At 56.8% G+C, this 23,291-nt stretch overlaps 2 protein-coding genes across 2 annotated transcripts; both read left to right on the top strand.

Moving 5' to 3' along the window:
* Window positions 1-1,279: 1,279 nt before the first annotated feature.
* DCTN6 (dynactin subunit 6) lies at window positions 1,280-3,854 on the top strand. Its single transcript, XM_009911754.2, has 7 exons — window positions 1,280-1,383; window positions 1,588-1,652; window positions 1,737-1,842; window positions 2,655-2,743; window positions 2,947-2,994; window positions 3,323-3,465; window positions 3,552-3,854. The coding sequence occupies exons 1-7, from the start codon at window positions 1,361-1,363 to the stop codon at window positions 3,648-3,650; spliced, it is 573 nt and encodes a 190-aa protein (XP_009910056.1). The 5' UTR covers window positions 1,280-1,360; the 3' UTR covers window positions 3,651-3,854.
* A 2,292-nt stretch (window positions 3,855-6,146) lies between these two features.
* RBPMS (RNA binding protein, mRNA processing factor) lies at window positions 6,147-21,480 on the top strand. The gene is made up of 8 exons (XM_054172556.1): window positions 6,147-6,255; window positions 12,796-12,873; window positions 13,454-13,492; window positions 13,611-13,673; window positions 14,418-14,568; window positions 15,402-15,532; window positions 19,443-19,512; window positions 21,374-21,480. Exons 1-7 carry the CDS (start codon window positions 6,193-6,195, stop codon window positions 19,503-19,505), a joined length of 588 nt encoding a protein of 195 aa, XP_054028531.1. The 5' UTR covers window positions 6,147-6,192; the 3' UTR covers window positions 19,506-19,512; window positions 21,374-21,480.
* The last annotated feature ends 1,811 nt before the right edge of the window (window positions 21,481-23,291 follow it).

The following is a 23,291-nucleotide window of genomic DNA, read 5'->3' as shown; positions in this document are numbered from 1 at the left end:
ATAAAACTGATCAACTGGAGAGTCTAAAGGAATACCAAGAGTGAACTGTGTAATAAATTGGGCTAGAAAAATAAAATTCTGCTGAAGTTGTGTGAAGAAAGGGATGGAAAATGTGTGAGGGCGCTCAAAAAATGAACAGATTTTCATCTGGAGGGTGCTAGCAAGCATGAAACTGTTCAATATGTTTACTGGTCAGTCGGTGTCAGTAAAAAGAAACTAAAAGGTGGACAGAGCAGAGCAGATGAGGCCTGCACAATTAGTTGCATAGAAGATACAATCAATGTGCTTACTGTAGAAAAGGGGAACACTGGAAAAGAAAATGCCCACATCGTTTGGGTGGACAAGGAAAAGAACAGAGTAAGGAATTGGATTGAAGGGGATGAGTTACTGAAGTCTCCCAGATAATCCTCTGTTTATAGTTAAGATGGGGAACGAAATAATACAAATTTTAATTGAGAACGAATAGCTTTAAGGGACCTATAGGGAAAAATAAATGTTGTTGGTGCCACGGGCGTAAAGACGTTTACATTTTACAGCCTTTGTCATTTTCAGTCGGAGACATTAACACGTGGGTTTCCCGTTGCTGAAGGTGGTAAGGATGCGGGTCAGATTGTGAGGGATACACACCTAGTACAGTACTGGATTTAAAAGATACTTTCTTTTGTATTCCGCTGGAGAAACAATGTTGGAAACAGTTTGCTTTCGAAGAAGAAAGCCCAACACCGGGATGAAAATTGCAGCTGTGGTGGCAACGCTACCTTTATCTTTGGTAATCTATTGGAAAGGTTGAAAAGGGCTTCATACCAGAGGAATGTTGACGAAGTAATTGTTCCTAATTGTGGGTACTTTGCAGGGAGGCCTGAAGCTTTACCCTGTCTCATCAACAAAGCTGGGAAAGAGGAGTCGCGGCGGAGTTTTGGCATCCGGCGGCCGCCCTCTCCCCCTCTCCTTCGTCAGTTCCGGGATGCGGTGGGGCTGGGCTGCGCCGGGTCCCCGGGCGGGGGCTGCGACCGATAGGGAGTCGCCTCGGCTGGGCCTGGGTGTGCGGGCGGGCGAGGCTGCTCTAGCTGAGAGCTGCGGAACCCCAGCGAGGAGGAGGAGGGATCCGAGCCGGGGTGTCCCTCCTGCGGGCGGGGCTTGCCCAGCGGCGGGGCGGCCCAGCACCCGCAGAATCCTGGCGATAGTCCGGTAGCACCGGGAAACCTGCGGGCAAACCTCGGCCGCCTTTGAGCCGGGGTGAAGAGCCGCCCACGGGGCATTCCGCGGCGTCCCCGGGACAGCGCAAGGCCGAGGTGCGCGGCCCCGGGCGTGCCTCGGCGCTCAGCCCCGCGCAGGCGCAGTCCTCCTGCCGCCCGCTGTCATGGCGGAGAAGGTGCAGAAGAGGTAAGTGCCGGTTCCGTCCTGTCCCCCCGCCCCGGGAGGGGTCCTCCCTACGCACACGGTGCGGCGCGGCGGGGTCGCTTCCGCGCTGCTTGTTTCTCCCCCCATCCCTGCCCGCTCCCCTCAGGCAGTTCCCTGCTCCCCGTTAGTGGATGCGGCCCCCCCTCGCCGAGTCCCCTCTCACATCCCCTCGGTCCTTTCTCCCAGCGTGAAGATCGCCCCGGGGGCTGTGGTGTGCGTTGAGAGCGAGATCCGCGGGGATGTGACCATCGGTAAGGTCCCGGTGTCGTCCCCTCCAGCCCCGGGGGTGCCGCTGTGGGTGTCGGGGGCGTGACACCGGGGCTGTCCCTCGGCAGGACCCAGGACCGTGATCCACCCCAAGGCCAGGATCATCGCCGAGGCGGGACCGATCGTCATCGGGGAAGGCAACCTGATCGAAGAGCAGGCCCTCATCATCAATGGGTCAGTAGGAAGTGGGACAGGGCTCAGCATGGTCAGCCCAACACCAGTAACCCTCCCAGCAGAGCCTGGTTGGGAATGGTGTCCCTCAGAGCTAAGCGTGATGGATAGAAGGTTGGTTTGGAATCCCATTGTGGAGGTCTTGGCTTGGGGCTTGCAGAGAGTCGGTGAGTTTGGGGTTATCTCAACACAGATCCCCAAATCAGTGTGGTCAAACATCAGTTTCTGCTTGCAACTCTTTAAGGAACAAGGTTAGAAACCCAGGGGAGGTTGATGTAACAAAATAAACCCAAACAACAAAGTGGAGCATTTGAGTAGGTGGGGAACTGTGACGTTCATCTCTTACCCTAAGGAACAAGTGACAGCACAAGGGGCAACAACCTCAAGTTGCCCCAGGGCAGGTTGAGGTTGGGCCTTAGGAACAATTTCTTCCCTAAAAGGATTCTCAAGCCCTGGAACAGACTGCTCAAGGAAACAGTGAAGTTACAATCTCTGAGGGATTGAAGACGTGTGGATGTAGTGCTGAGTGATATGGTTTAGTGATGGACTTGGAGTGTGTTAAGACTGGGACATGATGATCTTAAAGCTCTTTTTCCAACCTGAATGATTCTAGGATGCTGTGAACCCTTCTCCATCTGACAGAGAAGAATCCTAGTGCTGAGAATGAGGGACCCTGTGCAAGGACAAGCAGTCTCAAACAGCCTAGCTGGCTTGGGTGGGATGTGTGTGTCCTCAGCCTCTTATGAAACAGAGCTGCTGAGCAGGGTGGCATCTTTGTGACCTCAAAACTTGAACTGTATCCACTCCTTTCACAGGTATCCAGAAAATATTACACCAGAAACTGAGGAAGTGGAGCCCAAACCGATGGTCATTGGCACCAACAACGTGTTTGAGGTTGGGTGTTGTATCCTTGCTGCGTGGTGAGAAGTCTGATCTGATAATTCTCACTTGTGGGTGGGTACGAGAAGAATCCTGTGGGAATCCTGTTTGGATTTAAACAGCCCAGGGCTGTTTGAGGTGCAGGGTGTTGGTTTGAAAAACAACCTCTGGGATTAGATTCTGAAACAGACCCAAATCACTGCAGTTTTCTTCAACGTGGACCCATAGATTCCCAAGCAATGAAGGTGGGAGATAACAACGTCATCGAATCCAAAGGTATGCTGTGGCTTTTCCTTTTGGCCTTTGTGATGTTTTGCTCTTGGAGACACTGGGAACAGCAGAAGATTTTTATGGTGTTCTCTTGCTGAAGCTGAGGCCAAGCCACAGCTTGCCACAAAGCTGTGATTTTCAGTATGTTATGGCCTTGATGATGGGGCTTGTCATGTTCATCAAGGTCAGGTTGAACAAGGCCTTGAGCAGCCTGGGCTGGTGGGAGGTCTCCCTTGCCCGTGGCAGGGGGGTTGGAACCAGATGATCTTTAAGGTCTCTTCCAACCCAAACCATTCTAGGCTGCCTCTCACAGGGGTTGCTCTCTCCCTGGCAGCGTTTGTTGGCAGGAATGTCATCCTGACCAGCGGCTGCATCATCGGGGCCTGCTGCAACGTCAACACCTACGAGGTGCTCCCCGAGAACACCGTCATCTACGGCGCCGACTGCCTGCGCCGCGTCCAGACCGAGCGCCCACAGGTGCCTGGCGCCCCCCTGGCCTCCACTGCCTGCCCTCCTGCTGGCTGTGGGACTGCTGCCTCACCTCCCCCTGCCTCTCTTTCCAGCCCCAGACGCTGCAGCTGGATTTCCTGATGAAGATTTTGCCCAACTACCATCACCTAAAGAAGACCATGAAGGCCACGTCCACTCCTGTCAAGAGCTGAGTGCCTTTCTGCTTCTGGCGGGTTTCATCTGGTCCTGTGAGCCCCAGGAAGCAGCCAGTTCCCACACCTTTGAACAAAAAACCCCAACCAACCACATTTTGCTTCTCTGTGTCCTTTATTTATATTGCAGCTTTGGAGCCGTGGTGTCTCACTCTAACTCACTGTACCTGCTTTGCTTTGGGAATAAAGTGTCACCTGCTCTTCTCTCGAGGTGGAGCTGCCTTCCTTTCTAGTTCCCTGGTCACACAGGCACTGACACAGCCACCTTTTACTGTGGACATCCCTTAGGGACAGCCTAGATTCCAGCTCCTTCCCTAGCTTGCCAGCAGAGGGAGATGGGCCCACACTGGGGGAGAGGCAGGCTCAGAAACCGTGTCCTGGATCCCCCAAATCCATGCAGGTCGTGGGGTGGGAAAGGCTACAGGGTCTCCCAAGGCTGCCTGCTGCTGCTGCCCTCCCAAAGGATCCTGAGCAGAGCTGAAGCTCCTCCACTCCTCAGCTGTTCTTTTGGTGAGCTTCTGACACGTCCATGCTTCCCGGGATTCCCTGGGGATGTTGTTCACAGCTTCCCCTTCTTGTACAACACAACCTGATGTTTTGTCTTGGCGCAGAAGGAAATCGCTGCTGGAGCAGGAATTCCTGCAGAAAAGAGAGGAGAGAGCATCAGCCAATGGAGCCCCACGCAGCAGCTGGGTTGCAGGACACAGGGGTTTGATTTGGGACCAGCTGGGACAGTGCAAACATGATGCAGCACCCACCAGAGCCAATGGGATTTTCTCCCCAAGTTCAGCTGCAGGGATACCAAAACCAGAAACTCACCAGTTCTGGGCTTTGTGATTCCAGCGTGGGGGCCAGGGCTGCTGGGAAACTGCAGCTCTTCCCCACAGCTGAGTCCAAATAAGGGCTGAGAACACTGTCCTACTCGCTGCCTCTCCAGCTCACCCCAGCAGCATCAGCCAAGGCTTTTTGTGAAGCTGCCCATGGAGGGAGAAAATAATGGGAGATAAAAGACCAAATCATAGAATTGTTTTGGCTGGAAAAGACCTTTAAGGTCATTGAGTCCAAACATCAACCTAAGAGCACCATGCACATCAAACCATGTACCCAGGTGCCACGTCCACAGGTTTCTTGAACCCCTCCAGGGATGGTGGCTCCACCACATCCCTGGGCAGCCTGTTCCAATGCCTGACCACTCTTCCAGCGAAGAAATTGGTCCTAATATCCAACCTAAACCTCCCCTGGCACACCTCTCCCCACTCTCCCCTTGGTGAAAGATTAAGGCAATCTCTTGCTGGGTATTTACCCCAAAAGCAAGATTTGGGTCACTAGACTTGGGTTCCTCCCCAGGGCCACCTGTTCTCATAGCCAACCACTTCCTATTCCCCCAAATCCATCTGGCACAGCTCCTTCCCATCTCAATCCCAGCAGGAGAGGTTCTGCTCTGCAAACTACCGCTGTGGGGAGGCTGGACACCCTCCGTGGGCTGCTGAGTCGTGGAGAAATGAGCTGTGACCTTAAAAGTCCGTTGTGTCCAAGCCCTTTGCCATCAGCAGGATGTCCTCAGTGTCATCTCCGGTCCCGGTGTATTGTGTGCAGACAGCATCTGCTCTGGCCACAGCCATTGATCCAGCACTTCCCTCCCCACGAAGGTCTCTGTCACACTGTTCTGAGCTGAGTGCAGCCCTGTGGGACCACAGCCCCATGTGGTAGGGCTGGGGTCCACCCCAGTGTGGAAGATTCAGTACAAGCTCACCTAAAGCCCAGTTTAGTACGGAGTGGGAGCCTAAATGCAGCCCCATGGCCATGGGGTGTGGTAGACTGGGAGCCCAGGTGGGGCTGGGTAGGCTGATGAACCCTACCAGCCCCCATCCCGCTACGGGCAGAGGGGTGGGCAGGGCTGACACGCCATGGTAAGGACTCTTGCTTTAATTTCACCTCCCTCTCACCGCGGACGGCCCCCGGTGCCCCTCTCCGCTCCCCCTTTCTGTGCCCTGTGCCCCCAGCACTATTCTCACCTCTGCCCCAGAGCTCTGCTGCAGCCGTGTCCCTAGGACTCTGTCCTGTGTCCCTAGCCTTCTGTCCCATGGCTTCAGGACTGTGTTGCATCTCCCCAGCCTTGACTTGTGCCCCCAGCCCTGTGTCCTGAATCTCTAGCCTCGTGCCCTGTGTCCCCCGGACTGCGTCAATTTCCCCAACCTCGTGTCCTGTGTCCCCAGACTTGTGCCCTATGTCCCTTAGTCCATCTCCCCAGCCCTGTGTCTGACGTTCCGGGGACTGTGTCCATGTCCTCAGCTTTCAGTCCCACGTCCCTAACCCTCTGTCCGGTGTCTTCAGCCCGTGTCCCACGTCCCCAACCCCGCACCACATATCCCCGCGTCCCAGGTCCCCAAGCCCTGCCCGCTCCCCTCTCCCCTCCGCCTCGTCCCTCCCCCGGCCCCGCCGCTCCGCCCCGGTCCCCCCCCCACTCCTGCTCGCCGCCAGCGCTTCAGCACCGCCCGCCCCGTTCGCGGTGCCGCCGGCGGGACTGGGAGCCGGACGCACCATGAGCAACCTCCCCGCCGACCGGGAGGGCGGCCTCGCCGACCCCGGGCTGCCCGAGGAGGAGGTAGGGGGGACGGCAAAGGGGAAGGGGGTCTATGGGGGATGGTTTTTTTGTTGGAGGGGGGGTCCTGTATCCCTCTCGCCACCCGCGGTCCACGCCGGCTGCCCACGCACCCCACGCCGGGGGGGTAAGTCCGCGCCGGAGGGGGGGGGTCCCGTTGGTTTCCGCGGTACGGGGGGCTGGGGAAGAGGTGGGGATCGGGATGTGATCGGTAGGCAGTGCTTTCCCCTCCCCTCCTGGACACCCCCCACCCCCCGGCACCCCACCTCGGGAGACCTCGGGGCTCAGGGAAGCCCCACTCGAGACACGCAGCTCCCCAGGGTGTGGAGGGCTCCAAACCAGCTTCACCCCCAGCTCCCGGAGTGCTTTGTGGGGTGACGCTGAGTCTATCCCCGCACCCACCGGACTTTGTGACTTGTCTTGCAGTGGGTCTCACCCCAAAGATGGACAAAACAGCCTTGTCTCCACGGGGGGACATATCCCACGCCCCGGGGACCAGAGTGGGTTTTGTCTTTTACCACCACCAAGTTCCTGGTTTTGCCTGTGACCTTGAGATGGGAATTTGGACTTTGGGAGGGTGAGTGCAGGCAGATAGGATCTCTTCCTGTCTTTCACCCGCTGCCCCGCTCCGGCGTGGCCCCACCAGCTCTGCCCGATCCAGGATGCACGGCAGCTCCGCTCTCCTGCTGGCACCTACCTGGAGTTTCTCACTCCAGAGGTCTGAAACTTCCCAAAGTTTCCCAAAGCTCTCTAATAACAGGGGATTTTCGCACTGGCGTGGGGCAGACGATGCTGCTGGGTCCTTGTGGGTGGTGTGGCTCAGGTGGGCACGGCGGTGGGAGACGGCCATGGATGCCCTTCCCAATGGTATGGGCACGTGAAGTGCTGGCAAAGGGCAAACCCACCCCCATCCTGCTGGATCCCAGCCGGATCCTAGCCATTGTCCGTGGGGATCCCCTGCCCTTGCAGTGCAGCTCTGCCTGGGGGGCATGCTGGATCCGTGGAGACCCTGAAGGGGCACAGCTGTGAGGTGTCAGGGGCCCCTAATACTGCTGGGGACATTTTAGGAGGGCGATGGCTGCTCCTGCTTCCAAGCTGGGTGCCTCCAGGGCCAGGCAGGTATTTTCCCAGCCCTGCCTGGAAGAGCTGGTGCTGTTGAGTATTTACTTAAGCACAGGAGAAAGAAGTTGCCCAGCTGCTGCTCTCTCCCCTCCCTAAAGCTTGCCTTCCAGCCTTGTGCAGGAGAAGCAGCACCCACCCTGGGAGTTCAGTCAGGGGGCTGCCAGGCTGGGACAAGCCCCCAGCTTCAACCCTGCTTCTTCCTAGGCTGGCAGGAGTCCTGCTCCTGGCACCCCTATCCGTCTTGCTCCCCCTCCGTGGTGCAGGGGAGCTGTGGGCCGGGGGGGAGGGGGTTCCCTCCAGAGGAGCCTGGGGAGGGCAGAACAGTTTGTAAAGGAGGTCACGTCACTTCGGCTGGGCGAGAACGGCATGTAAAAGCTCGACGGAGCCCGACCGAGGCCTTATTTGGTAGCAGAGCAGCTCCGGAGAGCCCAGCTCGTGGCCCTGGTCCCCATCCCATGCCAGATCCCTCATCCTGGGAGAGCAGGGCCTGGGAAGGGGACCTCAGGGATTGTTCTGGGGGGAGGAAGGTACCTAGTGAGTGGATAAGCTTTGTCCCCATGAGCTCTGTGTTGCAGCCCCCCATGTTTCTGTTTCCTCTCCGTGGGGTCTAGAGGAGGGTTTGGAAGCAAACCACGGGTGGAACATGGCTCTGTGTGACCCCTCAAAGTGCTCATCACCCCTCAACGTGCCCGTCACCCCCACTGCTCTGTCCCAATCCCTCATCTGCTCCCTTGTTTCCTCGCTGGCTTTTCTTCTGCCGCTTCCTCGTTCCAGCTCTGGCAGCTCCGGACTCGCTGTCCCCCAGGGGCTGCTCCTTCTCCTCCCGTCCTCTGCCGGACATTTGGCCACGGGTCTGGAGAAACGGCTGTGGGTGGTGAGGCTGGAGGCTGAGCCTGGTTTTCCTACATCCCAGGGGCGGAAGAACCAGCATCCTTCAGCCCCCAGCCTTGTTTATGTCAGGGAGGTTTGCGGGTTGCTGGCGTGCGGACACAGCCCGGGAATCTAAACCCAGCCCGGGAGGAGGCTCCGTCAGCCGGGAGAGTATTTACTCAAGGACTAATCCCGGCGGGGATGGAATGCACCCCGCTTTGCTGGGAAGGGGGGAAGCTCTGCTCTCCCTGCTTTTCAGCAGGGTCTCAGCCTGCTGCCGTTGCCTTCCCGCTTCCACCAAGGGCCAGTTGGTCGCTGGTGCCTCGCTGGCAGCGCTGGGCAGTGAAGCGGCTCATCTGCTGGTGGAGAATTAAAGCAGGTCCCTGCCGAAGGTGGGAGCTGGGGCTGGAGGAGGTCATTAAATGCCTCGTGAATGAATCACCCGGATGCCTTCTGCCTCCCCCCTAGCCGGTCCCCGGCCGGTTAACCTTTGCTGGGGGTGGGGATGGGTTGTGCAGGGGTAGGGAAGCGTGACCGTGCCAGTGGGGCACCCGGCGTCCCTCGGGGTGCCACCATCTGATGGGGTCCAGGGCTGGCAAATGCCTCCCTGCTTACCTTTGGGAGACAAACCCGGCTTGTGTCTTCATGTCAGGAAGAGGAGGAGGAGGGCTCCCATCATGGATCTCTGCGTGCTGGGGTCGTTCTTCAGCTGTGGTCTGGTGACCCCAGCCAACTCTTGGTCCTGATCTCTTCCTCTCCTTGTGTGTTCCCAGTCCAAATCCTCACCCCCAGCCCCTCCCCTGCATCCCTTAAACTGTCCCCAGATGGGGTGTGGTACTTCAGGGACAACAGGAGGTGATGGTGAGGGGGAGATGCCAGAAGTGGGATGGAGATGACTTCCTAGGGACAGGAAGGTTGCAGAGGCTAGGAGAAGACTTTCTACAGGGACAATGAAAACCACGAGGGGACAAAACAGGAGCAAGATGGTGGAGGTGAGTTCCAGTGGCCCTGGCAGTGGCAAGAGCAGAGGACCATGGAAAGGGGACTTGGTGTGCTCCCTCCTCATGCAGTGCCATAACTGTCATCCCTGCTAAAGGTGGTGGTCACATGTGAGGTCCTGCACTCATGGCCAGCAGCTTCCTGGAGCAGCCATCAGCACTTCTGAACTGGAAGAAACCTTTGATTTCACCCCAAATGTTAACAAGAAGGAGAAATGCTCCACCAGGAAAACACTGAAAAATATCTGAACTGAAGAGAAATCTTCTGGGCTGTCCTAAACCAGGGGTGTTTGGGCTGCAGGAATCTTGCCACCACACTCAAGCGCTGTGGACTGTTCCTTGTTGAGGAGCTGTTGGTCTGACCTCGTCCCACAGGACACTTGGGAGCCCTCCTCACCTCCAAGAAGGGGTCATTTTCCCCTGTGGAAGCACATGTACCTGCTGCCAGCTGGTGGTTTCTCCAATAAGGATTCTTTTTTCCCCTCCTCTCAGAGGCAGGCTTTTTCCCTGGGAGCGTTTCTGGTAGAGGAGGAGGCTGAGCCCCTGGGATCTCCCGGCACAGGAAAGCCTGGAGCAGCTCCCTGCGGGCTGAAGCTGCTCTTCCATTTAAGGGCAGGAGTAATATTTCCGCCTGAAACCTTTCCTTGGCAGAAGGATATCCGTCCAGCCTGCTGGGAATTACCCTTTCCCTGCCAGTCCCACCTCTGTTTAACACCCCAAATCCTTCCACCTGCTTCTTGCCCTCAGAAAAAGGATGCTCTTTATGTAGGACCTACTCAAAGATCCCTTTGTCTGGGCTCCCCGGCCCCCACCCCCCAGCACCTTTTTTGTGGGGTGCAGATGGGGAGCACCCATAACCTCCTATCTCCTTCCTGCTTCCTTTGATCCCAGACATCCTTTTGGGGCTGGAGAGGAGCTGGGGGAGCCTTTGGAGCCCTTCTCCCTCTCACCCCTGTCTAATTTTACAGTTTAAAACTTGGCCGACCCGCGTTTGAACTTTGAAAGCAAACAAGTCATTACCCAGGAGAAGCCCTTCCTTGGCGAGGCTGAAATCTCAAGAGGGTTTCACAGGGTCTTTTATCTGCCCCATCTCTCTGCTGCCGCACAGTTAAGGGGCTAAACGATCTGGTGAGCTGGCCTTGGAAAGGTTTGGCTTTCAGGGAGGCGGCAAATCGGCAGCACGTTCTCCCCTGGAGCCATCTCGGATGCCTCTGGTGCTCCCTGGAGCCACCCGGGGACAGGAGTGCCCTGGGGAGGACCGGAGGCTGGAGGGATGGATGATGGAGGCAGAAGGGACCCTCCTTGGGACACCAACCCAGCTGAGAGGGTGGATGTGTCCAGAGCAGATTCCCCTGGAGCTTGTGCTCAGAGAGACCTGGCTGAAGGGGAGGACTCTTTTTTTTTTTCCCTAGGAAAGGATAAATTTGCAATCTTTATGTTGAATTTCACGGACATTCTTCTGGATAAATCCCCTCCTCAGGGCAGTGTCTGCAATGGAGACAGTGCAGCTTTGCCCACTTCAGGATGCTCCATCACCTCCAGTCTCAGAAGATGGGTAGAAAACTGGCGGAGGTCCCCCAAGGCACCTTGATGGGGGACGGTCCCAGGAAAGGGGACAGGCTCCTGAGCTGTGCCCCACTGCTGCCCTAGCTCAGAAAGGGGGCTTGAAGAAGTGGCCAGGCTCTTTTCAGTGGTGTCTTGTGATAGGACAAAGGGTAAAGGACACAAACTGGAACCCAGGAAGCTTCACCTCAACATGAGCAAAAACTTCTTTGCTGTGAGCGTGCTGGAGCCCTGGAGCAGGCTGCCCAGAGAGGTTGTGGAATCCTTTCTGTGGAGTCTTTAAAGACCCATCGGGATGTGTTCCTGTGTGACCCTGCTTTGGCAGGGGGGGTTGGACTCGGTGATCTCCAGAGGTCTCTTCCAACCCCAACCATTCTGTGATTCTGCCTGTGCTGATCCTATCCAGCCTGGAGCTCTCAGCGTCCCGCTGGACAGGGTCCTGAGCATCCTTTCCTGGCTGGAGCAGGACTTGCTTTCCAAGTCAAGCGTGGGATGGCTGTGCTTTCACGGCTGGCTGGGTTTTGGGCAGCCCCCATGCACCCAGCTGGGTACCAGCAGCGGTGGGGGTACCAGCAGTGGTGGGTATCACCAGGAGTGTTGACACAAGGGCTATATGCAAACGGCCCCTTTGTTGTTTAATGGCTACGGGTCAGCCAGAGGTTTTGTTACACAAAGCAGGAATGTTTGCTGCTCCCAAGGCTTGGAGATGGGGTAGATAGCTTATCTGCAAGAGAAAGAAGAAATGTCAGCACAAGAATAGACCTGGGCTGGCTGTTTCTGGCTGCTTGGTATGTCTCTGTCCCAGGGAATGGGGTGGGCAGAGTGCTTGTCCAAAAAGAAAAAAAAGAAGAAATGAAACTTAACAAATAATCAAAGTTTTCCCCTCCTCCAGCCCAAATCTGGCAGCTTGGCACCTGGAGTGGGTGACCTTGCTCTAGCCCCTTCAGACCAGCTCCCACAAGGCACTTGGCTGCCTGAATAAATAAACTGCAGCCATCAAATCCTCCAGGCTACCTCCCAGTAAGATGCTACAGGAGCAGAAGGAGGAGGGATGGTTCATGAGCAAGCCTGGAGCCGAGGAGGACAGCAAGGCAGGGAACCCACCAAGACCATTCCTGGGTGCCCCAGTAAGAGCTGGTGGGTGCTGGCAGCCAGGGTCAGACCCATCCACAGGGCTGAGACTGAGTCGGCAGCTGGCAGCAAAGTCTAAGGCTAAATACCGGCGCTATAGATGGGGGAGGGGCTGTGAGGGGGTCCAGGTAGGGCCGGTTGGGGCCATCATCCCCCCTGGCTATTAAGTCACCAAAGGGCTAGGATGAGATTTTGGGTGTGAGGAGAGGGGAGCTAGCAGTACATCCAGCTGGTGGTCTCCTACCACACGCTGCTCCCCCAGTTACGAGCTGGTTGCAAAGCAAGACCATCCTGGCATGGGTCTTGCCCATCCCTGGAGAGCTCCACATCCCTCCTTGGGGTTGGTGGAAGCAGAGTTTTGGGGAGCTGCCCTGGCTGTGAGGATGCTGCACCATGGTGAAGGGCAGAGTTAAACCCCCTTAAATGGTGAGTTGTAGGACCTGGGGTCAGGCTGCTCCAAACCAGTCCACTCTAAACCAGGACCATTGCTCCAGGAGGAAGAGTTGGGGTTTGCATCTCCCCATCCTTAATGAGCTGCTGTAATTAGGCAGGGATAAGAGGCATTGTCTGCAGAGTCAGGACTCTGCTGGGGATTGCAGGAGGGATGCTGAAAGATCCTCGTTGCCAGATTGGGGAAGGAAGGCACTGGGATGTTTTCAGTCACATGCTCTGTGGTCACCCAAAGGATGAAGAGGTCCCTCCCAAAAATGCTGCACCCCCAAAGCATGGCTTAAGGCTGCCCATGAGGTTCCCCTTGGGCTGGCATCATCCCTTTGGCCTGCCACCACTAAAAGCATGGGGTATCCCCACGTTAGGGGATGAGGGAAGGTCCCCAGGCACCTCCTTTCTTCTCTTCCAGGTGAGGACTCTTTTTGTGAGCGGGTTGCCTCTGGACATCAAGCCCCGGGAACTCTACCTGCTCTTCAGGCCCTTCAAGGTATCAGACTGGGGAGGGAAGATGGGGGCTGGAAGCCAGCTGGAAGCTGGCCCCTGCCCTGTCCCCATGGCCCCACCAGCTTTGGTGGGCTCTGGGAGCCTGCTGGTTTCTCAAAGAAAGTGTCTTAACTCAGTCCTTTTGTTCACAGAAAGAGGTTTCTGTGCCTTTTGTCCCCCAGTAAACCACAGGAACATGGCATTGGGCACCATGATTGCAGTGGGGGGTTCACTGCACCTTGACTTAAACCCCTTTTAGCATCCAGCATCCCTCCAAAAACCCTGTGACAGCAAGTCCCTGTGGTGGTGCTGACCCTTGGCATGGTCCTGCCGTGCCCACCCCATGCCCTCAGTCTGTGGGGGGTAAATGTGGAGGTGGAGAAGCTCAAGGGGCAGCTGAAGCACAGAATCACAGAATGGGTCAGGTTCCAAGGAACCCTTGAAGGTCATCTTGTCCAACCCCCCTGCAGTGAGCAGGGACACCTCCAACGAGGTCAGCTTGCCAGGTCCCATCAAGTCTGACCCTGGATGTCACATCAGGCAGGATCTCCACCAAACACCTTTTTGTATCCCTTTTCTTGCAGGGCTACGAAGGGTCTCTCATCAAACTCACCTCCAAGCAGGTAGGAGCCCCCCAAAACAAGCAGCCCACACCACACTGCCCTCCTGCCTGGGGTGGTGGGTCCCCCACTCTGCTCCTCACCAGTCCAACTGATGGTGCCTCTTCTCCTTCCCCCACAGCCCGTGGGCTTTGTCAGCTTTGACAGCCGCTCGGAGGCGGAGGCGGCAAAGAACGCGCTGAACGTGAGTGCACCAGGCCGCTTCTTCCTGCGGGGATGCCTTTGCCCTCTCTCCAGAGAGCCTCCATATCTCTCCCTCCTGGAGACCTGCTTTGGCCCCACCACATCCCCATCCCTCCAGCTGGTGGATCCTCATCGACACCTTCTCCCCTTCTCCCCCTCCCGCTGGGGCTGCATCCCTCTTGCCTTTCCCAGAGCCATCCGTGAAGGCTTGAACCCTACGCTCTGGGGCAGTGAGAAGCTTTCCAAGCCTCTCCTTTTTATCCAGCAGGGAAAAAATCCCAGCTGAAACTCCCAAAGAAAAAGCAAATTTCACTTCCCTCCTACCTCTGTGGAGTTAACCCTGCTGGAAGTGGGCACGGGGAGAGGCACGTGGAGCTGGTTCTCCCATTCCTTCCCTGCTTTTGGTTTGGGTCTGTTGTTTTGGTTTGGTTTTTTCCTTTCCCTTGGGATTTCTTTTTTTCTTTTTTTTCTTACAAAAAAAATTATCTCTTTTTTTTTTTCTGGGGCTCTGCTAATCCCTCTGGATAAGAGCTGGGCTGCCTGGGATGCTGACTGCCAAATATGGTGCTGATGCTAAAAGATGCCGGAGGAATGCGAGCTGCCTCGGGGCCTGGCAAATTAGCTCATTGCAAGGGCTGGAAGTTTGGGGGGGGTGGGTTGGAAATGAAAGAATTGGGAGTTGTTTTGTTTTGGTGCTGGCATGTGGCACTGCTCACCCATCCCCTGTGCCACCTTCCCTCCACAGGGCATCCGCTTCGACCCCGAGATCCCCCAGACGCTGCGGCTGGAGTTCGCCAAGGCCAACACCAAGATGGCCAAGAGCAAGCTGGTGGGCACCCCCAACCCCAGCACGCCTCTGCCCACTGCTGTACCTCAGTTCATCGCCCGAGAGCCCTGTGAGTACCAGCCCCTGCTCTCCCCTTTGTGACCACCCCCTCCCCCCTGCCCTGCCCAGTCTGCCACTGCCTCAGTGCCAGCAGGTTTTGGGGGTGGCAGATGCCAGGGGTTGGCTTTCATCCTCGTTTGCCTCAGGGAAGCGCCTGATGTGGGCAGTTCAGTGTCACACAGAGACTGTGAGTGGGTGTAGCAGTGCCAGGTCCCAGGCGTGGGATGCTGGAGGGATGCTGTTGTGGGGTGGAGATGGGCAATGCCAGGTGTTTGCTACAAGTGTGGTGGCTTTGTGCCAGATGGTGGCCACGGGTCCCCAGAGGTGGCTGCTGGTGCTGGAGAGGACCTGAGGGCAGGTGACGGCTGGCTTGGCACGGTGTGCCAGAGCTGGGTGAGGCTGGGGTGCTGCTTCTTGGCACTGGGGAGTTTCTGAGGCGTAGCTGGGGGGTGCTGGTGGAGACCAGGGCTGTGCCTTGCTCTGAGCACGCCATGCCTGTTTCTGCTGCTGGAGGAGCACTTCTGGCCTGGGCACCGGCTCCTCACCTCGCTGCTGCGCACGGGCACAAGCCACACGCTCTCCTTCGTGCCCACCAGTGCTGAGCCTGCAGGGTAATTAAACCTGGTGGAGGTGGTGAGCCCAAGCTGGTGACACTCCTTGCCCCGTGGCATCACTTGCTGCCAGCTGAGCCCCACGTTTTGCCATCTGGCGCTGGCTTTGCGGGTCCGCTCCTGCCGGCGGCACTTCTCCAGGGGAAGCCTCTCTCCTGCCCTGTGGGGAGCAGGAAGGAGCGTGGCGTGATGGGGTCCATGGCTGGTAACTCTCCTTCTTCTTTCCTTGCAGATGAGCTCACAGTGCCTGCACTTTACCCCAGTAGCCCTGAAGTGTGGGGGCCGTACCCTCTGTACCCAGCGGAGTTAGCACCTGCTCTACCTCCTCCTGCTTTCACCTACCCCGCTTCGCTGCACGCCCAGGTAATTCAGACCCATCCACCAGCACCACCACCCACCCTGGACCTCCTGCCCCTCCCCTGGGTGCTCACTGCACCACTAACCTCTGCCCAGCTAACAGGCACTCACTGCCCCCCTCCACGAGACGTAGGGATGGCACCCAAAGCCAGCTGAGTGGGCAGCACCGCCTGCCTCTGCCCAGCACCTCTCTCTGCCTTCCTCTGCCTTCCTGTGTGATTCTGTGGTTCTGTGAGCAGTATCTTCACTGCTTGAGAAGGTGCAGGTGATGCCAGCAAAGGTCAAGAGTCCCTCACCTCTGTGTTTCTGGGGTCTCCAACAGCCTTTGATCTGAAGAGTTGCTGATATACCTGCAGTTAAAGATGGACCTCTGCTAGCACCAGAAGCTGGTTGGCCTTTCAGGAACATGGTTGCAAGCTACTGTCAAGGCTAACCTCTTACATTGGAGCAGTGGTGTGGCACAACTGGGTGAGAATGAAGAATGAGGAGAGGCAACCAAGCTGGTGAAGGGTCTTGAAAATGTCTTGTAAGGAGCAGCTGAGGGAACTGGGGTTGCTTAGCCTGCAGAAAAGGTGGCTGAGAGGAGATCTTCTGGCTCTCTACAGCTCCCTGAAAGGAGGTGTAGAGAGGTGGGGGTTAGTCTCTTCTCAGAGGTCACAACTGACAGGACAAGAGGAAATGGTCTCAGGTTACACCAGGGGACATTTAGGTTGGATATTAGGAACATAGTTCTGTACCAGAATGGTTCCCAAAGACTGGAACAGGCTGCCCAGGGAAGTGGCTGAATTGCCATGCCTAGAGGTGTTTAAAAGCCATCTAGGTATGGTGCTCCAAGGTCTGGTGTAGTAGTGGCCCTGGAAGAGTTAGATAATGGTTGGACTTTATGATCTGGAAGGTCTTTTCCACCCATAGTGATTGGTTCTGTGATTCTACCTGGGGAAGGCTGCCCAGAGAGGTTGTGGAGTCGTCATCTCTGGAGAATTTCAAGACCTACCTGGATGTGTTGCTGTGTGACCTGCCCTGGCTGATCCTGCTTTGGCAGGGGTGTTGGACTGGATGACCTCTGGAGGTCTCTTCCAACCTTTTCCATTCTGTGATACCTTCACACTTGCCCACACCAGGGAGGGAGAGATGGGGATGCTCGTTGCGGCTGGACCATCCCCATTGCTCCCAGCACCCAACAGCTCACCCATCCAGCTGCTGGTGTGGTACAAGAGCACAGAATCACAGAATGCTAGGGGATGGAAGGGACCTCGAGAGATCATCCAGTCCAACCCCCTGCCAGGGCAGGATCACCTCAGCAGGTCACACAGGAACTCATCCAGGCAGGTCTTGAATATCTCCAGAGAGGGAGAGTCCACAACCCCGCTGGGCAGCCTGCTCCAGGGTTCTGTTACCCTCACAGGGAAATAATTCTTCCTATGCCTCAGCTTCCACCCATTGCCCCTTGTGTTGTCGCTGGGCATTGCTGAGCAGAGCCTGGCTCCATCCTCCTGGCACTCAGCCTTTGTTTGTGAGCACGGGGCGGGCGCAGCCCACCCCCAGCCACCCCAGGATGCGGCTGGCCGGCTGCGGGGTGTGAAGCGAAGCGGCTGTGACAGGCAGGAGCGGGCCAGCGAGGCACAAATGGAGCAGCCATCTTTTATTGACGAGGCTCTCTCCTTGTCACCGGCGCTCTCCTGCCGGCGGCCGGCGCGGGTGGCTCCCGACGGCCGCACGCCCGCGTTAAAAATTAACCACCTGCCCGGGGAGGGGAGCAGGGAGTGCTGCTGGAGCGCTGCTGGAGCGGCTCCAGAGTGGCAGCCAAGCTGGGGAAGGCTCTGGAGAACAGGGCTGGGGGGGAGCAGCTGAGGGAGCTGGGGTCGGTAAGCCTGGAGAAGAGGAGGCTGAGGGCAGAGCTCATTGCTCTCTACAGCTCCCTGAAAGGAGGCTGGAGAGAGGTGGAGGTTGGTCTCTTTTTCCTAGTCTCAGGTGATAGGAGAGGAAATGGCCTGAAAGTGTGCCAGGGGAGGGTTAGGAAAAATTTCTTTGCTGCAAGAGTGGTCAGGGACTGGAAGAGGCTGCCCAGGGAGGTGGTGGAGTCCCCATCCCTGGAGGTGGTCTGGAAATGTGTGACTGTGGGCCTTGGGGACATGGTTTGATGGCCATGGTGGTCTTGGGTTGATGGTTGGACTCAGTGACCTTAGAGGACTTTCCCAATACAGCCGATTCTGTGATGCTGTGTTGATAGAAGAGGAGATGGAGGTGCTGGAGGATCCCTTTGCAGTGCCAGCTCTCAGAGTGTTTCCTGCAGGGATGGCAGCTGTGGGGGGAGGAACAGTCAGCTGCCTCCACAGCAGCCAGGCTGGACACCATCCCTCGGTGGTGAGCAGGAGGAAAGGAGCCCATGGAAGCAGGTTTGCTGGATAACTGCATCCACAAGGATCTGTTCCTGGCACGCTGGAATGGAGCTGGGTTATGCTGGCACTGGGAGCCAGAGGAAGCCAGGGGCTGGTTTAAACATGGAAAAGCACTCACTGTACAAACAGCCACAGCCTTGGGATGAAATTCCATGGTTTTGGGGCTTGCCAGCTGTCTGTTGGGAGAGCAGCAGTAAATGTTATCGCAGCTCTGCTGCAGCCTTGTCACATCACCACCAAAAGGCAGCACCTGCCCGGGAAGTGGCCGGCGGAGGAAGCGGAGGCTGAAGGAGGCTCTGAGGGACCCTCGGGAAACCCCAGACCGGGACCTGTTAGAAGGACCCCCAGCAGCACTACAGGCTTGGGGCAGAATGCCTGGAAAGCTGCCCAGTGGAGGACCTGAGGGTGTTGAATGGTTGGCTGAATGTGAGCCAGAGTGTGCCCAGTGGGCCAGGGGGGCCACCAGCATCCCGTCAGGAATAGTGCAGCCAGCAGGTGTGGGGATGTGACTGTCCCCCCGTGTTCAGCACTGCTGAGGACACATCTTGAGTGCTGGGTTCAGTTTGGGGCCCCTCACTACAAGGACATCGAGGTGCTGGAGAATGTCCAGGGAAGGGAAACCAAGCTGGTAAAGGGTTTGGAGCACAAAGCTTGTGAGGGAGCAGCTGAGGGACCTGGGAAGAGGAGGCTGAGGGGAGACCTCATTGCCTGGAAAGGAGGCTGGAGCCAGGTGGGGGTCTGTCACTTCTCACATGCAGCAGGTGACAGGACAAGAGGAAGCAGCCTCAACTTGTGCCAGGGGAGCTTCAGGCTGGACATTAGGAAAAATGTTCCCACAGAAAGGGTTCTCAGGCACTGGAACAGGCTGCTCAGGGAGGTGGTGGAGTCCCCATCCCTGAAGGGATTGAAAAGAGGCCTGGATCTGGTGCTGAGGGACCTGGTTTGGTGGCAGTGGCTTAGCAGTGGTGGGACTGTGAGCTCTGGGTCAGTGGTTGGACTTGAGGATCTCAAAGATCTGTTTCAGCCTTGACAGTTGTATGATTCTAAGAACTATCTGCTGTGGTTATGGAGTCAGCATGGTGGCAAGAATGGTGGTGGCACCTTCCTGGTCACCCCAGGCAGCTGCTGGCATTGTGGGTTTGGTGGGTGGCATGGCAGAGGGGTGCCAGCTGCCAAAACAGAGCTGCTTGCTGCAGGGTGGCCTCCCTGGCTGGGACCTGCAGAGAGCAGCAGGATGGGGACCCTAAGGATGGTGGGACTGACATGGAGTGTCCATGGGCAGTGTTGGTGTCTGATGTCCCCCTCATCTGCCTTGGCACCCTGGTGAGACCGTGGTGCTGCTGTCCAGCTTGGTCAGGTTGTGTGCTCAGGTGCAGTTGCTCCTGTCCAAACTGGAGCTGTACTGTTTGTGTTTCAACCCTGCTGTGCGTGGGGAAGGCCTGGGAAGAGGAGCCCAGAGGTGCTGCCAGGGTGGGTGGCCAGCAGCCCTCTCAGCCTGTGCCCCTCTGTCTTTGCAGATGCGCTGGCTGCCCCCCTCCGAGGCTGGTTCTCAGGGCTGGAAGTCCCGTCAGTTCTGCTGAATGCCGGGTGAGTGCTGCCTCCCGCCGCGGGCATCGCCTCCGCCGCCGCCTTGGCCTCCACCTGCCGTGACTCTGGGGGTCCCCAGCAGATCAGGGTGGGCAGCCAGACCTGCTGAGGCCATCTTCTGGCAGGCACCACAGGCCTGAGTGCCCTCTAACTAGGGTGGGGGAGATTTAGGCTGGACATCAGGAGGAAGTTCTGCACGATGAGGGTGGGGAAATACTGGAACAGGTTGAGACCCCATCCCTGGAGACATGCAAGGGCAAACTTGATGGGGCTGTGAGCAGCCTGATCTAGTTGGAGATGTCCCTGCTGACTGCAGTGGGGTTGGACAAGATGACCTTGGGGGGGTCCCTTCCAACCCAATGCATTCGGTGATTCTTTGCCCCCAGGAGGGAGACATCTCTGCTACCATCCACCCCAAACCTTTTCCAGACATCTCAGGTCAGGAGGGAAAGGCAGGTCCACGGCTTGTTGGCCCATGGGACCTCTTTGGAGGGAAAAAGCCTTGCAAGATATGCTCTGTAAATAACTCAGCCTTTTGTGGGTAAACAAAGGGGATTTGAATTTACAGTGAGGGTGGGGAGACACTGGCACAGGTTGCCCAGGGAGGTGTTCAGGGCCAGGTTGGATGAGGCCTTGAGCGACCTGGGCTAGTGGGAGGTGTCCCTGCCCATGGCAGAGGGGTTGGAACTGGATGACCTCTAAGGTTCCTTCCAACCCAGCCCATTCTATGAATTTATGAAATGGAAGAGGGGGGAAAAGAAGCTCATTTAATGCTGAGCATCACTTGATACCTGCACCATGTCCACAGCTATCCATGCAGAAACCTCAGCAGGTACAAGGAGGTGGGAGAGGTTGCAGCATCCACCACTGTGCCCAGCACCCACAGGCCTGTGCCATGCCCACCAGGCTCACTCTGCCAGGGAGAGCAGGAGGAACCGGCTGTGGCTGCAGCTGACCCAGACTTGGATCCATGAAGCATTCTCTGACTATTTTAGGCCCAGCAGATAAAAATAGGGAGTGGGGAGGCTTTGGGAACCAGCAGTCCTTCCAAAATATGGAATGTGCCAATATTCCAGCTAAAATGTAAGCAGAGCCATATTTGGGAAGAAGGAATGAGCAAATCCCATGGAAGAGGTCCACCTGCCTGCAGCAACTCCAGTAGCTGCAGTGGGTGGTGAGGATGGAGAGCTGGGGGGCTCCTGTCCCCCTTCCAGGCTCCTCCAGCTGGGAAGGGCAAAGGGACAGCCCAGGGAAGGGTTTTGCTGCCATCCTGGCACTGCCACCTGCATCCTCACTGTGTAACAGGACCAGCAGCGATGGCTTTGAAGTGAGGGAAGAAATGGTTCACAGTGAGGGTGGTGAAACACTGGCACTGTTTACCCAGAGAGGTGGGAGATGCCCCATCCATGGGAAGATTCTGGGTCAGGTTGGATGGGGCTCTGGGTAAGCTGCTCCAGTTGCAGATGTCCCTGCTGACTGCAGGGGATTGGACAAGATGACCTTTAAAGGTCCCTTTCAACTCAAACCATTCTATGAGTCTGTGATTCTATGAGAGAGGTTGTGGAGCCTCCTCTGGAGACTTTCAAGACTCATCTGGATGTGTTCCTGGGTGACCTGCCCTGTGTGCCCCTGCTTTGGCAGGGGGGTTGGACTCAATGATCTCCAGAGGTCCCTTCCAACCCCCACCTTTCTGTGATGTGCCATGTGGAGCCCGTCAGGGCAGGGTTAAGCTGCAGATCGCTCCCTTAAGAAGCGCTGTGGCCACTGCAAACCAGCCTCTCCCCACAGCATGCTGACCTCAGCCCCTGGCTGCTGCTTGTCCCTGCCAGCGTCCCTAACCCTCCTCTGTGTCCTCTCACAGGTCTCAGGTGTGTGATGGTGGCCTACAGTCAGTCTTGTGGGTATTAATGGAGTCTTCCAAGGCGGCTACTGGGTTGGTGTGCTCTCTGCAAAACCACAGTGTGCTGGTAAGGCTGGAGCCCCCTTGGGCTTGCTGCTTTGGGGTGAGGAGAAGGGCAGGGAGGGGGTGCAGCCCTGGGCTGGCTCCCTGCAGGCTGGCATGGCTGCCGCGGCTATCGCCGTTATCTGCAGCAGGGTTTCAGCGCGGCCCAGGAATGCCTCTCGGCTTTGAATTACCCCCCAGTAATCTCAGCTCCCTGCCTCCTGCTTCCTGCCTTGGATCAACACAGCCTGAATTCCTCTTAAGTGCAGAGCTCAACTCCAACTTAACTCTCAGCTTCCCAGCTGGTGCTTCCTCCAGTTAAAGCCCCAGCGGCCGTGGCCATTGGGAGGGGCACACTGGGATCAGTGGGGTCCTGGCTGACTGGCACTGGGATGCTGACAGCCCCGGCTCTGCCCACAGGCATTTCACACCTTGCCCTCTCCTGGTTAAACAACCAACCTTGGAGCATGGTCCTGGCTTGGAAACAAGACTCTGTCTTCCTTGGGTGCAGCACAGGAGCTTTCCCCATGAAGGGAGAGAGTCAGGCATAGAACAGGCTGCCTGGGGAGGTGGTGGAGTCACCATGCCTGCAGGGGTTCAAAAACTCTGTAGAGATGACACTGTAGGACATGGTTTAATGGCCATGGTGGAGCCACCATCCCTGCAGGTGTTCAAGAAACATGTGGAGATGGCACTTGGGGACATGGTGGTCTTGGGTTGATGGTTGGACTTGATGATCTTTGGAGGTCCCTTCCAACCCCTACCATTCTGTTTCCATGAGGCTCGACAGGACTCTGGGCAACCTGATCTAGTTGAGGAGGCCCCTACTGACTGCAGAGGGGGTTGGACTAGATGACCTTTGAAGGTCCCTTCCAACCCCAGACCATTCTAGCATTCTATGATTCCATGACTCTATTACAGCCCCTTTTCTGCTTCACCTTAACCCCATACCTGTTGGTCTGTTTATTTACTATGGGGGTGCTGGATGAGAAGCTCAACATGAGCCACTAGTGTGCACTTGCAGCCCAAGAAAGCCAACCAGAGGCTGGGCTGTAGCAAGAGAAGCAGAGCCAGCAGGTCAAGGGAGGTGATTCTCCCCCTCTATTCTGGTGAGACCCCACCTGGAGTACCGCATCCAGTTCTGGAGCCCCTAGTACAAGAATGATCTGGAGGTGCTGGAAGGTGTCCAGACAAGGGCCAGGAGCATAAGCAGAGGGCTGGAGCTGCTCTGCTATGGAGACAGACTGAAAGAGTTGGGGCTGTTCAGTCTGCAGAAGGGAAGGCTCTCAGGATACCTTATTGTGGCCTTCCAGTATCTGAAGGGGGCTACCAGAAAGCTGGGGAGGGACTTTTTAGAGTGGCAGGTAGTGATAGGACTGGGGAGAAGGGAGCAAAGCTAGAAGTGGGTAGATTCAGATTGGATGCTAGGAAGTTGTTCCCCGTGAGGGTGGTGAGAGCCTGGCACAGGTTGCCCAGGGAGGTGGTGGAAGCCTCATCCATGGAGGTGTTTGCAGCCAGGCTGGATGTGGCTGTGAGCAACCTGCTGTAGTGTGAGGTGTCCCTGCCCATGGCAGGGGGGGGTTGGAACTGGCTGGTCCTCGAGGTCCCTTCCAACCCTGCCAATTCTTTGACGATTCTATGGTTTCATACCTCTCTCTCTCTCTCTCTCTCTCTCTCTCTCTCTCTCTCTCTCTCTCTCTCGTTCCAGGCTTGATAACTAAAAAACCCTCACACAAGTTTGGATTCCTCCAAGACTTTCCCACAGCCTCTATCACACATCTGCTCTCCTAGAAGAAAGAAAGAAAAAAGAGAAAAAAAAAAAGAAAAAAAAGAGAAA

Source organism: Dryobates pubescens, chromosome 24 (genome assembly GCF_014839835.1).
Source record: "Dryobates pubescens isolate bDryPub1 chromosome 24, bDryPub1.pri, whole genome shotgun sequence".
Classification (NCBI taxonomy): Eukaryota; Metazoa; Chordata; class Aves; order Piciformes; family Picidae; genus Dryobates; species Dryobates pubescens.
The sequence above is the reverse complement of the archived record's forward strand: the minus strand, read 5'-3'. Positions and strand labels throughout refer to the sequence as shown.